This window comes from Rhipicephalus microplus, chromosome 6 (genome assembly GCF_043290135.1).
Source record: "Rhipicephalus microplus isolate Deutch F79 chromosome 6, USDA_Rmic, whole genome shotgun sequence".
In the NCBI taxonomy this organism is placed as follows: Eukaryota; Metazoa; Arthropoda; class Arachnida; order Ixodida; family Ixodidae; genus Rhipicephalus; species Rhipicephalus microplus.
The window spans coordinates 201,353,088-201,368,982 of NC_134705.1; the positions used below are offsets into that span (position 1 = coordinate 201,353,088).

Here is a 15,895-nt window from a genome sequence, read left to right on the forward strand (position 1 = left end):
GGGGGGGGGGGGGGGGGCACCGTCTTTATCAGGAAAAGGGGCCTGGCAGACAGGTGTGGTCTAGTGTCATGTAAAAAAAAAAAAATGGGGAGGGAGGATGGCATGGGTCCGGTGTATCACAACAACGCCTCCTCCATTTTATCAAAGGTGGTGGTGGTGGTTAGAAGACTGCAGCGCCTTATACTTGCAGCCCGGTAGGAAGCACGGTGCAGCACCTACAATGCCAGCCAGATGCGCAATCCAGCTGTTCCCCACCTTCAGCCATAACCCTTTCCTGTTCTCACCCATTGCCTAGTCTTCGCGTGTGCATTGTGGTCAAGGGGAAGAAATTGCTTCATGCAGTGTCTCGCGACGAAAATCATATGAAGTCATTTTTTTGTTCAGTTGTGCACAGATCTGCACAGTGGCATCTTGCATTCCTTGTGTTCACAATATTGGCGGTTACCCTGACTCTATAGCGTGTCGCCATTTGTGGCGTTAAGTGGGCAGCCAATGTTATGTTACTGTTACTTTTAGGTAGCATGTACAGTAATTCTAAGCCAATAGGAAAGCATCACTGCAATGCTACAGCATGCATGCACGGCGCTGTGATGCGACAGCCGCATTGCTTCGAACCGCAGAGAAGGAGCACGAAGGAACAAATCTTACAGACGTATGATATTAGAGTGGCAAACACGTCTATTGCATTTCTGGGGGAAAGCGCTTGGAAGCACGTGCGACGCAATCAGGGCTGCCCCTCATGTAGCGTCGTATCACGACCACTCCCTGAACTTAGGCGGACTGACGGCTCCTTTCGAGAGGCGCGCATTTGCTCAAGCATTGAAAGAAATAAAGAAGGCATTGGCCCCACCCTAGCTATGCCACTGCAGGAGTAGTCATGTTTTCCGCTTGACCAGATTCTATATCACCCTTAAAATTGAATGATGAATATCTCAAATTACATTCAACTTTTTAGAGTTCTAAAAAATGTTTATGCTTTGAATTGTCATGCATAACTCACTGTTATAAACAAGTGCCCTCAAGCCAATGGTCAAAAAGCTAATAAACAAGTTCTTGCAATGAGTCGCAATATTGTCATTTCAGCTGGTGCAAAGAGCTTCCGCGTCGACACACGCGAAAAATTTGGGAGCCTTAATGTCATACATAGGATTTGTATTGAAAAATTATTTTTTTTATTTTACTAATTTCTAGAAAAAAATTCTTATCTGTAATTTTGAATGCAGATTTTTTCTTTTTTTACTTTACTTGTGAACAAGGCTCCAGTCTGGAGCGAAAACGTTTTTTCATGTGTGCATTTAAAATTTTCACCTTTGTCAGTGCAGCTACTCATGTTTTATACCTTCAACATGCATCATTCCAACCAGACGGGCTTTCATAGAACACAAAGCACCCTGTATTACTTAAAATACATTACTAAAAAAAATCCAAGTATTTGACAATGTTCAACAGTGAATACTTATTGGACACTTGTCTTCCGTTTCCTTTGCATCACACAGCGTGAAACATGACGAGCAACTACATTTAAAAAAAAAGTACTTGTACAGGCCATGTCAATCCCAGTCAAGAACAATAATAAAACGAGACACCGGGAGCATTTACTATTTCAAGCAATGTCACACCATTAGAAGACTGGAATGGCCACAGTTTGGACACTGGGTGGGAACTGGGCAGGCAACCATTTCAAGTATGTCCTTTCCCCTTCATGGTGCGGTACTCTGGAATGCTTCTTCTTACAGTGCTTCGACAAATCCATTTTGGAGCCAGCAGGTCTTTCTTGCATCCAGGAAATGCTTTTCACTTTGGCTTCAGCTTTTTCCCAAACTGAAAAAACACAAAACAAATAGAACACTTTCAGAGGAGAACATCCTTCCCTAGGCTGCAGAGCTGTTATTCAGAGCTAGAATTTTGTAAACAGAAACTGCTGAAAACTAGCAACATTGATGAAATAAAGGGCGCAATGTTTAGAAATCGACAACTCTGTAACAAAAAAAAAACAATAAATGTCGATTTCCTGAGTTACATTGCAATACAGAGTGCTTAAAACTCCAGTGATTTTTTAAGGTCAATGGATCTCAATGAAATTCACCGGGTCTGTTCATCTGCACGTTTGCACCATTCATGCCAAATTGCAGGCTTGGAAGTTTCACAAATTCTTTTCAAATAATTTTTATAGTTTGCCTCAAAACGTCCCCCTCGCTTGCCAGAATTAATGGCAACATTGTGTGTGTGACGTTGATTTTTGCAAAGTGAAAGTGACGAAACTGATGTGCCACTGCAGCGTCTGCTTGTCTGCTGTGGGTTGGGTGTGTTTGGATGGCGCTTCCTTGGTTGAGCGTGCAATTTCCTTTTCCGTGTTGGTGGGCGTGCGATGGATGGCATGTGGTGTTGCGTTATGAGCCGCACAGAATTCGTCATATAATCACCATAACAGCGCAAATGTTTTAGCCGATTGCCTTCGAGATGGCGAGCGCACAATGTGTTTCTCTCCAGCCATCCCAATCGCCGCACTTCCCAGCAAAACGAATGAGTATTGGCTCGCCCACCTGGCTACCTCTAGGGGGCGCAGATCCCGCAGTGGCGGAGATTGCGGCAGACAGCAGAGTGCACGAGATTCCAGAGTGCATTAGGGTTTTTTTTTTTTTTTGCATACGAGCGAGAATCACTGCCAAAATCTTCTGGCTGCACTGAAGACAAGTTTTTTTTTCTTTTACTGCCTTTACATTAGCCCAATTTACAAAGAAAGGTGTAGCAACTGCCGAATTTTCCTGATATTGTCAGCAGATAGAAATTTGTTTGTGGCAGTATTCCTTTTTTCCCACTACAGTGCATTTCATAAATACTTCGATTTGAGGAATATAGAAGAATTCTAGCATTCCTCATTTCTGAAGGCATGCATTGGGCAAAACTGGGCTAATTTTCGAAATCGAATCCCATTGCCCTCCTATTGTGACACACAATTTTAGTATTTTATCACATATGAATATTTATGCCATGGTCAACTGAAGCACAGTTACGCTCTGAATAAGTGATTGTCCTGGTCATATCGCTGAAATAAGGTGATAAGTAATTTTGCCGCAATATCGCGGAAGGTTTCGATTAGCCGACCTACATTTACCCCCAACGCCTTTCAAAGAAAAAGTGCCCGATTTACCATCTCTTTTTTTGTCATCTGCATTTTTATTATAATTTGGTAGCACGATGGCAATATCAGTAAAAGTTTCAATTACTGAACTCTCGACTGCATCCAAATCAAAAGGTCGCACATGCGGCAGAACAGCGTCCTTCTGAAACTACGTTTCCGTTAAGGTAGAGTACTGAAGAGAGAAAAAGTGTAAACTGTCACTGCTATGTAATGCGCAGTGTTTCATACCAGATACACAAAACTCTGAACACATGCTGCGTTATTCCTAAACAAGCAAAAGATCTCGATGTTTGTTCTTACATTGCCCAACATATCCACTGAACAACGTACAACTCACAGCGCGAATGGGTGACCGTTCACATGTGACCACTGCAACGCTGTGATCACATTAGTTCGTCTGCAAGAAATCTTGAGATGATGTGGCAATGAAAAGCAGCGCTAACTTAATAAAAAGAAAGAAAAAAAGAAACCATTTAATCTATCAATTGTAACCCCTGAGCATAGAACGCAGTATTCTTCTGACTTCGCTTGCAGATTGGGCTGTCATTTTTTTCTTCTTCGCCAGTGCTCCCTATACTATACAGCCCGCAAACTTCAAAGTAAGTTTACAGTAGATGCGGATCTCTTGCAGAAGCATCGCACTCATAAGTGCAGCGCAAGTCTACAGCTGAAAAAATCCATTTGAGAATACATAGGCCCAAACATTGACTTCGCCTCTCGTACACCTTGGCCTGCCATTCCCAAATGAGCGTGAAGTTATATAAAAGTGCAAAACTATTTTTTTTCTCGCCCCATGCAAGCTTTTTCCACAGTGTGGCAGTCTTTCTAACCATATGAAGGAGCGCTGCAATGCGGAAAAAGAGTGCGAGCCACGCTCACCCCTAGAAACACTCTCTCTTCGTGCCAATGGGACGGCGGAGAGAAACCCACCGTGTGCCCGCCATCTCGGAGGCCATGGTTCTGGCAAAGTATTACGTCATACGTAAAAGCACACTCGGTTGGGTTTCAGTATTGCGTTTTTTTGCTAATTAAAAATTATTTTCAAACTTGTTAAGCATTTCAGCTATCGTGTGCATGGAAAGAGTGTCTTTTCCCTGACATGGTAAAAAAATTGCTAGAGCTAGCCTTTAGAGAACACAAACACATGAGGCAAGATCAACAACAGTGCACATTCTTGTTCTTGCTTTGTGTTTGTGCTTAAGCACTGTGTATTCCAATGAATCCCTACCAATGAGCTCGCCTAGACACCCTCTTAAGCCACTAGCATTGCAGCACCCAAATTTGACAAACATGGTGTGGATTTGCACCCTGTGTGAATCACCTACTAATGCAGATGTCATCTACTAATCACATGCAAAAAAAGGGGCATTGTCCGAGTGGCTCGTTCTATATTGTACACAGAAAGCCAAGGCATTTTTCACAATCATCAACGAACCACGAGAATCTAATGCGGAATCATACATTTTCACATTAAAGGGGTCGTGAAATGAAAATAAACTTCTTGGTTGCAATTTTTCATGCTTCAATAAAGATTAGACCACACTGATTCCGAAATATTTCGGCATAATATACAGTCTGTAATTAATGACGGCCATTTGAAATTGCAGTTTTCTTGGGCTCGCTAGCAACCATGCCACTGGCCGTTATAAGCACTAACATGTGACGCCAGTGAAGAGTTAGAGTGAGAGAAGGTACAAATGAAGCATTGCTTTTATTTTGCTCTAAATGAATAGATCTTTAGGAATCTAGAAAAAAAAATAACAGCAATTTTTGTGCTAAGCTGTTTGCTGTGCAATTACAGCGAGTGATCTGCTTGGCTTCGCTTTCAAGTAGATCCGGGCTCTGTCATGTGTGTATCCTTGCTTTCCCGCTGCTTGCATTGGGCCTTGGCTCGGTCGGTGCAGCCAGTGCAGCATCCCAGTTTTTTCTTTCTTGATGCATCAGGTTGTGTACTACTGCATGTTCTGGGTAGCTTAGTTCTAGCTATGCCAACCATGTAAGTCATCAGACAGTGCTGCACAACTGATGAAAGTGCAAACAAAATTCCCTTCCACAAGCTGCCCAGCGAGCCAAAGCGCAGAGCAGTGTGGCTACGAGCTATCAAGTGCGATGGTGTCGACGGTATGGGCACTCGTGGTGGGGCTTCCGCAAGCGGAGGTTCTGCTACGCGGTGTTGATGCGAGTGCTTTCAGGGTGCAGGCTCCTTTGCCATTGTCGCCACCCTCCCTGTCTTGTTCCCACAATGGCCGATCTCGCACTCACATGGGTGCGCTGGCATACGATGCTGTAGTTTGGGAAGGTCTGTGTGTCTATGACGCTATATGTCCGTGAAATTGTGGTATTGTTATGGTGGTAATGGTGCCGTAATCAAAACACTATGACCCTACAAACCACGGTCAACTAAGGCTCAAGAACATCACTGCATCATCATGTTTTGTCAAGGACAGATACTTTTCTTTGCCTGTCTTAAAGTGACGTCAGCTGCACAGTTGACAGGAACGTAGGCTGGGACACCGAAACTGCGCTTTTTTAACGCGATAGCATTAAAGAGCTCATTTCACAAAAATTCCGCTGTCGGCGCCAGCATTGTTGGTTGTAAGTGAAAAATCATCTTATGCGTGACCGAAAATGAAAAACGATGCAAATAAATTAAATAAATGATAAAAAATCCTGGAGTAGAGTGGGGACTGAACCAGGGTTGTTTGCGTGGCAAGCGGATGCTCTACCACACGGCCACGCCTCTTGTGAAAACAGTGAGAAGAACTTGCTCTGCTTGGAAAATCAGTGAAAGCAGACTTCATGCTTTACAAACACACGTGTCTTGTATACATGCTTCACAATGCAACATGAAATATTGCAGCAATAATGCGTGCTACAAGCAACCATTGCCAACGGGCGTCAGAATATGTGATTATCATAATGGCTCTGTGGTTGAAAGCCGGTACACCCCAGTACAAAAGGCACACACACTACTGAGCCTATTCCTTTAAGGCCGTGTAGTGGGTAAATAGCAAATTCGAAAAGGTTTCATGCACTAAGAGTTTGAAGTACGCACAATGAACGAAATGTCGCTATCATGTTCAACTCCTAAAGGCAAGGCTTTAGGGTCCCGTAATTTTTTAGCTATTCAAAAAGACCAGACGATGAAACGAGTCAATGTAGAGTATAGAATGGATGGCCAAGATTCTGAATATCTAGTTGAAAATTTTTGTAAAAGTTTCGCGACCCCTTTAACATTCCTCAGTAACTGCTGCACTTCATTCCAAGTAGGTGTCTGAACTAGCCTTTGATAATTTCATTTGCGTGCACGCACACACACACACACACATACGCATGCGCGTGCGCACACATACACACACGCGCGTAACTCAACCATTTTTTGTTTTTGATTCATGAACATCTATTTCAAGCTGGAATTGCATGGCAACATATTTTTTTCATTCTGTATTTCTGTGAATACACTTGTACTGTGAATTGCCCATAAAGAAAACAGACTTAGTCAAGCCTATTTGTAAATTTTTGTTTGCACTCATGTCGTATGTGCCTCGAATAAATACCAATAAAGTTCAATAAGGTGCGTATGATCAAGACACTCTGATGTCTAGTGGCACACACCTATTGTTGGCCTCAACTGCCTCACTTGGCTGTGCACCACAATAATTTCACTGGTCTGTCTGAAAGTTGCAGCGACAGTGTTGAGGGAAAGCAAAATCGTGCTAGTGGTAGTCAAGTATTGTGAGTGCCTTGGATGGTGGTCATGGTAAGCAGCGCAAATATCACGGTCAGCCGAGAATGGCTTTGTGCTCCCCTAGTAATACAAGAGGTGACATGATCTACTAACCCAATATAGCCAAGTAAGCAGCAGCACTTAATCCTCGTCATATGAACAAAAAGTGTGAGTTAGTGTTTGCCTAGTGTCTTATAAAACACAGGTTAACTCACCACCTTGGTTGAGGACGAACTGTGGCGCAAGGCATCGATCTCATCCTTTTGCTGAGTCAGCTTCTCATTCATGCTGGCTAGGTGCTCGCTCATTGTGCTCAGCTGATCCTCGTAACTGTGTGCCGTTGAACGCATCTCATCCTGCACATAAGCGAGAAATCAGCCACAAGCCCACAGATCTCGACAATAAGAGATATATCAAGAACAGGAGAAAAACTCATCTACTCAGGTAACGTGTTGCACTTAATAAAAAGTGCAGTGATTGACTAAGTCAAAGAGAGCTTTGACATTGTGGAACTTGTACAAGGTCCTTGTTGACAATACAGTAGACACAAAGCCACTGTCCAGTTAAGTAGGCAGTATATGATGAAATATAATTTACTGAATGAATCCGCCTATTGCCCTATCAAAGAACTTCATTTCATGGCAGGTGGCATGCGCAGGAGGTGCTAACGATAAATCTAAAGTGCCTCATGCGTTTGCAGTCAGAAACTGTTTTGCAAATCACAACCTGCTTGCTCATTTTTTCTTCTTTCACTTTCTGTTATCTCCAAGTATATATGCAATCTATTAATAGCAAACCTTTAGTTATTAGTCTGCACTTGCCTCTCTTTTTTGCTGCCCCGTTGTCTTCTCCAAAGGGCAAATGACTTCGTATTGTAAAACTAAAAGGGAAGTGCATCAGCACCCCTTCAATAACCTTGTCAGATAAAGCGCTTTCACTCCTGATATCATATATCTAATGTCATTTTTTATCAGTTATTTGTTAGTTGTGCCTTTGGTCCTCTGGATGCACTGAACTGCGGCATTGTGCAAATGACGTGTTCTTTGACGAAATTGCACAGATCATGTTGGGTACTTGAAAGAAAATGCTTCTTTAAGAATAAACGAGTTGCTAGACTGTGTTTGTCTGTGCATACTCTTTCCTTTCAGCCTTCTTTATTACTTGCAAAGGGTGCAAAGGTGCTAAAACAATTAACTCCATTCAGTAATGCATGTACATGCCAATTTTCATTAGGATATGACAATAAACAAACTTTTTTTTCAGTGATCTTCATCCCTTTTTAACTCATTCGCTATTGCACGAAAATGGCTATCTTTTATATGTCTCGGGAATTCAGTGTTTGCCAGTTAGGAAAGTACTTCAGCATGCATTGCAGCATGCTAAATCTTGCACAATGAAATGCTCTTTCCAAAAAATTGTATGTTGAAGAGCAGAAAAAATATTTTGGAAAGAATAACAATGTGAAAAGTTTGTCATTTTTGGTAGCCAGCTGGTAAACAGTGCAATAAAAACACTATATATGCAAAAATATTCAAAACAAAGAAAATTCAAAACACATATTGAAGTCACCCAGGAATAGTATAAGAAGTAATAAATGTTTTACAATATGTTTTCATTCTTATAGACAAATAAAATCGGAACCGAGGTGCTGCTTCATTGCTCATGTCATGCAGTGAAGCATTGCTTTGTTTTTTTTGTAAGACACAAGTTAACTTGTATGCTTTTCTTGGTACTTTTATATTTTTGCTTTAAAAGCCTGAAGGAGTTTTAATATAGGATGGATATCCGTGATGTGAATAATCCCTCCATAAATCAGATGTCCAATAACCTTCACTATTTCGTTTAGCGTCAACTCTCTACATGAGCCATTGCACTCCACATTGGTTGCCTTTTCAATATGTATATCCATGCATATTTCTTTGCATTTTCGCTCATCGTATTTAAAAAAAAGATATATCGCTCGCAGTTCTAAAACGTTTTGCGCTGCTTTTTAGTCAGGGCCAAGATGTCCTCCTGTGGCCTTCTTGTCGTGAAAAAAGTCTACAGCCAGCATCAACACATCACGCCCCAGCGACGAGTGAACCTCGCACGTAACCAGAGTAGCTATAAGATTGTGCACAAACGTCAGCAGCTACATACTTGCGGTGGAGGAGACAACTTGAGGCCATAAACAAAACAAACCCATGAACGATTACGGGTGTCTCAGGATGACGCAAAACATTGTTGCCATCAAACTTGAAGCTGAGGTGCTGTCATCCTTGCACTCTAAGCTTGTCTTAACTCAATTAAGGTGCTGTTGCAAGACAGTTTTGAGCGACGCGCGTTTTTTGCAGCGCAGGTGCGCACTAATGTGCGCGTGATGCCGGCACCATAGGAGTGACTAGCGACACCAGTTGCCGCCTATTACACCAATACCAGCAAAGCTGCTGGAAACTAACCGAGGAGGCCACCTCCGCAATTTATACATGCGGCGGACCATTGGAAATATTTTTTGTCGAAAAAAATTTTCCCACTCCTAGCAACAGCTTCCTATTGAATAACTGGCATAAATTTTGGGCAATTATCACTGCTGAACAGTGTCAGATTGCGAAGCTGACACCATAATTTGATATTTCACTTGCGAAGGTTCTTTTTATAACAGAACTTTGATGTTACTGTAGCGTAACCTCGACGGGCGCGGACTTCTGTCAAGTTCCCCAGCAAAGTGTATTCTCCGCACAACACACGCGTACATTGGTTTGGGGAAAGTCTGTCAAAACTTACTATGTTGGAAAAATTTGCAAATTCAAATTGATTCTGAAAATTGAGTGGCTGGGCTAACTACTGAAAAGTGCTGGGTGAATGAGAAACGTATTCACAATGCCGAAATCGATGATACAAAGCGTCGATACCCAACGATCGATTAGAATAGCTGTGATAATGAATGAGTTAATTTAATAAATTCCATTTCTCCCAAATTCATGCCTGAGGTGAGTCATCACCTTATCTGAGTGCCCTGGAGAGTGCTCTACACCAGATGGCGACAGCCACGGTACGTACTTATTGGCGGAGCAGCCAGCCAATAAGAGTGGCGCCACTCACCCTGAGCTGCTGCAGCGCCAGCTGCTTGTCTTGGAGCTGCCTCTCAAGCTCCAGTTGCTGCTCCTCAGCCAAGTGTAGCCTCTTCTGGAGAGCCTTGCACTGCGCAAAAGAAATTGACAGAGTCTCAATCTAGCCATTACAGCTGAAAAATGCCTCCACCATAGAGAGAAATGTTTATTACGAGAAAAAAAGTGAGAGGTCGGTCGGCCTGAATCAATTTTGTGGCTTGCTACTCCGCATCATGTAAGGGAAGGGCGTGGTAAAAAAAAATAAAGCAAAGGTGTTGATAACTATGAGGATGAAGCCGATGATGGATTAAATCTTTGCATTCCCAAAAGTTTCCAATAAATACACTAGAGGGAACTCTGTCCCTTGAGTCTATGAGAGCTGCAATTCTGGGCGCTTCCAGCCAGTACGAGTATGATGGGTCACGCACGGATTTGTCTAAACTTCGTTTTTTTTTTTTTTGGTTCCAAGTGACTCAGTGTGGCCTGCATTCACTTTATTGCGAAATACAGCAAAGGTTCAGCTGCTGTATTTGCTGCTGTTGCTGCTGCTGCTGCGTCCTTCACAAAACAACCTGTTTCCCTGTTCGCCAGCACTTTGCCAAGAGCAGAGAAAAGTGAGAGCCTTTTTTGAACCATCAAAGCGCAACACCACCATAATCTCCTGAGACCCAAAGTGAATTTAGGGTCGACCTTTCTCAAGCTTTCACAACTGCTTTTTCCGAGTGCAAAGATGAAAAGTGTCACACACTCTTTCAATACATGATGTCATTTGGCCGCACCACATTCTCCAATACAATGGACATTAGGACTCTAGGGTGACATTTTTGAGGAACAGAGAGTGGAGCGTAGTTGAGGCCAGTGACCGAAAAAGACATCTTGCAGGACTAATACGTTATTATTTCCTGTTTCCAAATAAAGAATATATTTATTATTAGTGATATTAGCATTAAACAGATCGTTCCACGGAAATTCCGGCATCAGCGTAGTTGATTGATTAGCAAAAAATCATGCTGTCTGTGGCCTACAAAACGAGAAAGATGTAAATGAAATAACGAATAACATTTCCGGGTCCGAGTGAAGAGCGAATCTGGGCCGTTTGTGTAGCAAGCAGATGTTCTACCATACGAAAAAACAAAAACGACCAAGTGTCTGGATACACAGTGAAAATAATTTCTGCGCTTGGAAATGCTGTGAAAATAAGGTTCATGCTTTACAAACACATGCCTCCTGTATACAGGCTTCACAATACAGTATGTAATATTGCAGTAATATTGCATAGTACAAGTGCACATTGCCATCGGGCATTAGAACAACAACAAGTGATAATTACAACCTCCTGGTTTTAAGCTGGCCACCAGGGCCGGGTTGACAGTGCGAAGGACCCGGTTCATCTGGTCATGCTTTAGACGATGCTTTTCAGGTTTAGCTGCTAAGAACATGAGTCACCTTTATTCTAAGCCTTTCTGGACTGTTTAATATCACCTGGGCGTTTTCTTTCCTGTGGCACACGTGGAGAGATTGTGATCGTAGTAATTAATCATGTCAGGAGACGAAGACACATGGACAGCATTATGATTTGTCTGGTTTGTTGGATCATACTGAAAGAAGACTAAACTGCGAGAAGTTAAGACAAAAAGAAGGATCATACTGAAAGAAGACTAAACTGTGCTAGTAGTTAAGTCATTTAGAAGTGCATTCCAAGCATCGTGTGCGTTTTTTCCATTCGTCTGAAAAAAAGAAGGATCATACTGAAAGAAGACTAAACTGTGCGAGTAGTTAAGACATTTAGAAGTGCAGTCCAAGCACGGTGTGTGTTTTTTCCATTTGTCTTAAAGGGCCCCTAAACCCCCTCCGACATTTTCCCAAACATTTCAAGTAAACAAGCACATCACGTGCAGAATGCCGTCGCGATCAACGATGCCCCACGCCGCAGCGCCACGGGCAGCGGGTGCGCCACAATTGAAAAAAAAAAATTGCCTCTCCTTTCCGGTACCCACCATTCTTGCAACTGACTTGTGTGACATCACCAGTGAAACTCAATCATGTAACCAATTTAGATGTTTGTGAATGGCCAAGCGACAATAGATGACTCCCGGTCACTCTGCAAACAGCTGTTCGCGCGCACCTTGCTGTTATTGGTCGTGTTGCCACTTGCAAATTGACATTTGCGGCCTGTAACGCAACCGACAAGTCGCTAGCATAGGGGCACGGGCCAGCACGACAGCAATGGCGGTTAGTCAACGATCAGTGAAGCCAGATGACACACACAACACAGTTGACGGCGAGCTGGGGCGTAGGAGTGGCAGATCGCGGCAACCGGAAGTAGACGCTGTCTCAAACAGCGTGTCAGCGGTGACTTATGCCATGCGAGATGAGGAGGGGCACTCAGCTGACTCAGCGAGCAGGGGCCAAGCGGTTTTGGAAGAGGGTAGCAAAGGAAAGAGGGAAAGAAGTGATCGTCTCGTTTCGATCATCAAACGCGTTTAACTCCGCTATTACGGCGCCGTGTCGAAAAATTTCCACGGCTACGTGTTCATTGTAAACTCGAGCAAAACTTCCTCACCTCAACTAAATTTCGACTGCTGCGTGGTTTAGGGGCTTTTTAACCTATAGCGTTGTTTACCCTTATTTCAAAAGAGGACATCTTCACTCAAAAACCAGGGAGCGCCTTTGTGAAAAGTAGCTCCCTCTATCTGCTTCAGCTTCACTGATTCGGTAGCACACGCTTTGGTTGCTTGCGCGCGAGCACTGCCGAAGTTGACAGGTGGGCCTACTTCAGAAACTGTTCCCTGTACTTACAGTAAATACGCTTTCAATCGTGTAGATACTTTTGATTTCATATAACAGCACACATAAGCTCTTCTAAGGCAGAATTTCGATATAGTGCTATTATCCAGATTGTATATGCTTAGTGATCACAACACATAGTACAGATGGTTCAAAATTAAAATATTTTCAATATAGGAAGGGGGTATCCACAATCTGGTGGCCAGATATTAGATATATGTTGTAGATATTTTTTATGCACCACTTTTACCAAGTGATGGTCTCTTAAGTTTCCCTATATTACTATCAAGCAGGAATTAATACAGAACGACAATGCCACAAGTGAAGAATCAAACCATTATTCCTTTGGAGTCCTTCCGTACCATACAAATATTTCATGATGTGCTGTTTACACTATAATGAAAGCATACTTTAGTGTACCTATGCGTCAGCTTCATACCAGATATTTTCATTCAGCGCATTGAACGATATTTCAAACAAGAACCACTCTTCATGCGTCTTCGCATTGCATGTTGAACCGGAGCTGCTAAAATCCTCATCAGGCTACTGTATGTGTCCATCCGCAGGATCAGCTCCTTCCCTCTACACGATGCATGGTCTTGGGCAAGTAAAAAGTTTACTGCAAACTGCGGAACTGTCAGCCGACTTCAAGATTATGCACGTTGTGCAACGAAAGAGCTCTTTGAAGCATGTGCATTGATTATTGCAATAGATATAAATAGATAATCCAGAAGAGTTAAACTTTTTGAGCAAAACAATGAAGTTGGCCATATTTTCTGAGCCTTGAGGGGCCCCAAAAACTGGAGGGCTTGGTTAATTTTAACCCTTTGAACTCTGGAGAATCCATTCCTGCCGGCCACCCACTAGAGAAGGCACACACTTGCCGCACATATTCCCTTATTAATTGCACGTGGAGGGTATGCACGTGGAGGGTGCATAGCAAAAAATCGTTTTACGCTCATAATTACTCGTGCTTTAAATCACGCTACCTATTTCAGAGAATGAAATGGGGACAGGATATCCCAATCGCATTCAATTTGTATAGGCAAAGATTAAGCGCCATGCATTTTTTCTCAGCCGTGGCATTACTCACATGGCTTACGCGGGGCCTATTACCTACAAAAGAAAATACATGAATTTTAGATGTAATAAGGAGAAAACTGCAGCAAAAAACATATCACTCTTGGTACAGCCCCAAAAAAGCGCACGAGCAAAGAGCTGTGTATTTGTAGTCAATGGGGCCCTATGTCCAATATATTGGACATAGTCAAGTTCGCAATGCCTGCAAAAATACTACCCCATGTCTTGCTCATATATGAATTGATTTGTATGCTTCAACTTTATATGAACCCATCACAATGCTTAAATATCTTTTATGACATTCAAGAATGAATTTAAGTTCACTTGCTTCTTATGCAACAGCAGAAAAGTCATCCATACTCAATCTCACCATTTCAAATGATTCTGAAAAGCAGGAATTGCACCAACTTTTACTATGATCACTACATGGCAGCACAGGTCCCACAAGCAGCCGATTAAATATTTTGCAAGAGCAAGCAAGCGCTTTGAAAGCTGTGGCGCACTGTGTTGCAATATCCAACATACTGGACAACTTTCTCACAGCCGGGTCTCAGGAGGACAACAGCATCACTCCAAAAAATTCCCTCGTATACGTGTTGGTACAATAAAGTTTTGCAACCAACCAATAAAGTTTTGCAACCAACCAACCAGTATACATATTGGTTGTAGACTCACACACAGGTACAATACTACAATTAAAATTCAACTTCTGGGTGGTTTAAAAGCTATTTAAGCACTGCTTTTTCTTGAAGCATGCTCATTATGTGAGACAAATTTATGATAGTGGTACTTCAGAGAACGTCATTGAACGTTACATTTCAAAATGTTTCTTAATATTACCCTGTTTTGGTAACCTTTGCAATAGAAAGCAGAATGACACAGAAGCATAAAAAAACTGCTTTGTAAAGGCCAAGCTCGGGGAGTTTGTTTTGGTTCAAGATCACGTATATCAGAGGGCCCAAGTTCAGAGAATGCATGCAGAGTTTCTACTCTTTCATCCCATACTTACACACTCTGCTACACACCGCTTTTGAAGAGTTACGTAGAGCATAAGTATACTAAAATAACTTTGGAGCATTTGCCAGGTTTGGAGAAAGTCGGAGCACAAGTAAATCGAGAGTATGTATTTTATCTTATTGTGGGTAGCAAAAAAAGGGGCTTACCTCTGAGTAGTAATAGACAGCCTTGCTATCGGCCAGTTGGTTCTGTCGGATCATCTCCTTGATGCGTGCCTTGAAGTGATCCACTATCAGCTGGCCGTCGTGACTATCACCTGCAAAACACATGAATTCTGTCTAAGAAGAACCTATCTTGCAAAGGGGTGATTAGACCGACCTTCACCTTGGCTTAGCCCAGACACCGGCAACATGTCCTGAAAGTAAGAAACATGAAGTGCATATAATTTGCAGTAATAGATGTCCGGTCCACAACTGTACGACAAAATACATAGCACACTTTTTTTTTGAAGTTTATTTCTTTCTTTCTGATACAGAAAGAGGAGTAAGAGCTAAAGGCCGTATTGCCTGACAGAGGCTCCTACTCCCATGCGCATTCGGCATGCGTGTACATGTTTGCATGCGATGCGAGTATACAAACAACATCTTACCACCAAATCTTACCACCAAATGCTAACATCTTACATCTTACCACCAAATGCTAACGCTAATGCAGGAACTCAAGCAAAAGAGCTATTGCTAATCATTCATGTGTGATTACTGGCAGATAAGTTTGCCAATTCTGAGCGCAGATTTATTGCGTGTCATCCTACAGTTGGCTACCCAATATGCCTAGCAACATTGCCAGCCACTTATGGCCTGCTTTCTTATGGCATGTCTTTCCACATTTCATTACAGCATGGCACTTTATTTTTACTGAAATACATGCTTGCAAGCATCCATTTTAGAATCAGCACTAGCCCTTTGACGTGCTCCAAGTTCAACTTACACTAGATTTCATTGATTCATACTGATCGACCACTAGGAATAGACCACTAGGCACTAGTCGACCATAGGCATTAGACGCCCACTAGGCATAGTACTCGTGAACAAAATAAAAAAGAGGAAGCGAAAA

General features: G+C 42.5%; 1 protein-coding gene across 3 annotated transcripts in view; it reads right to left on the reverse strand.

Annotated features, from left to right (window-relative positions):
• Window positions 1–1,573: 1,573 nt before the first annotated feature.
• LOC119166910 (protein phosphatase 1 regulatory subunit 21) overlaps window positions 1,574–15,895 on the reverse strand; it is a 41,127-nt gene continuing 26,805 nt past the window's right edge. Inside the window, exons 18-22 of one of the 3 annotated variants that reach the window (XM_075867605.1) lie at window positions 15,167–15,197; window positions 14,989–15,098; window positions 9,951–10,049; window positions 7,085–7,225; window positions 1,574–1,821 (exon numbers count right to left, since the gene is read on the reverse strand). In XM_075867605.1, the coding sequence (XP_075723720.1) occupies window positions 1,795–1,821; window positions 7,085–7,225; window positions 9,951–10,049; window positions 14,989–15,098; window positions 15,167–15,197 (408 nt within the window). In that variant the 3' untranslated portion in view covers window positions 1,574–1,794. Of the gene's footprint in view, window positions 1,822–7,084; window positions 7,226–9,950; window positions 10,050–14,988; window positions 15,099–15,160; window positions 15,198–15,895 lie in introns of all 3 variants that reach the window. The other 2 variants (XM_075867604.1, XM_037418303.2) reach the window with 2 other exon arrangements.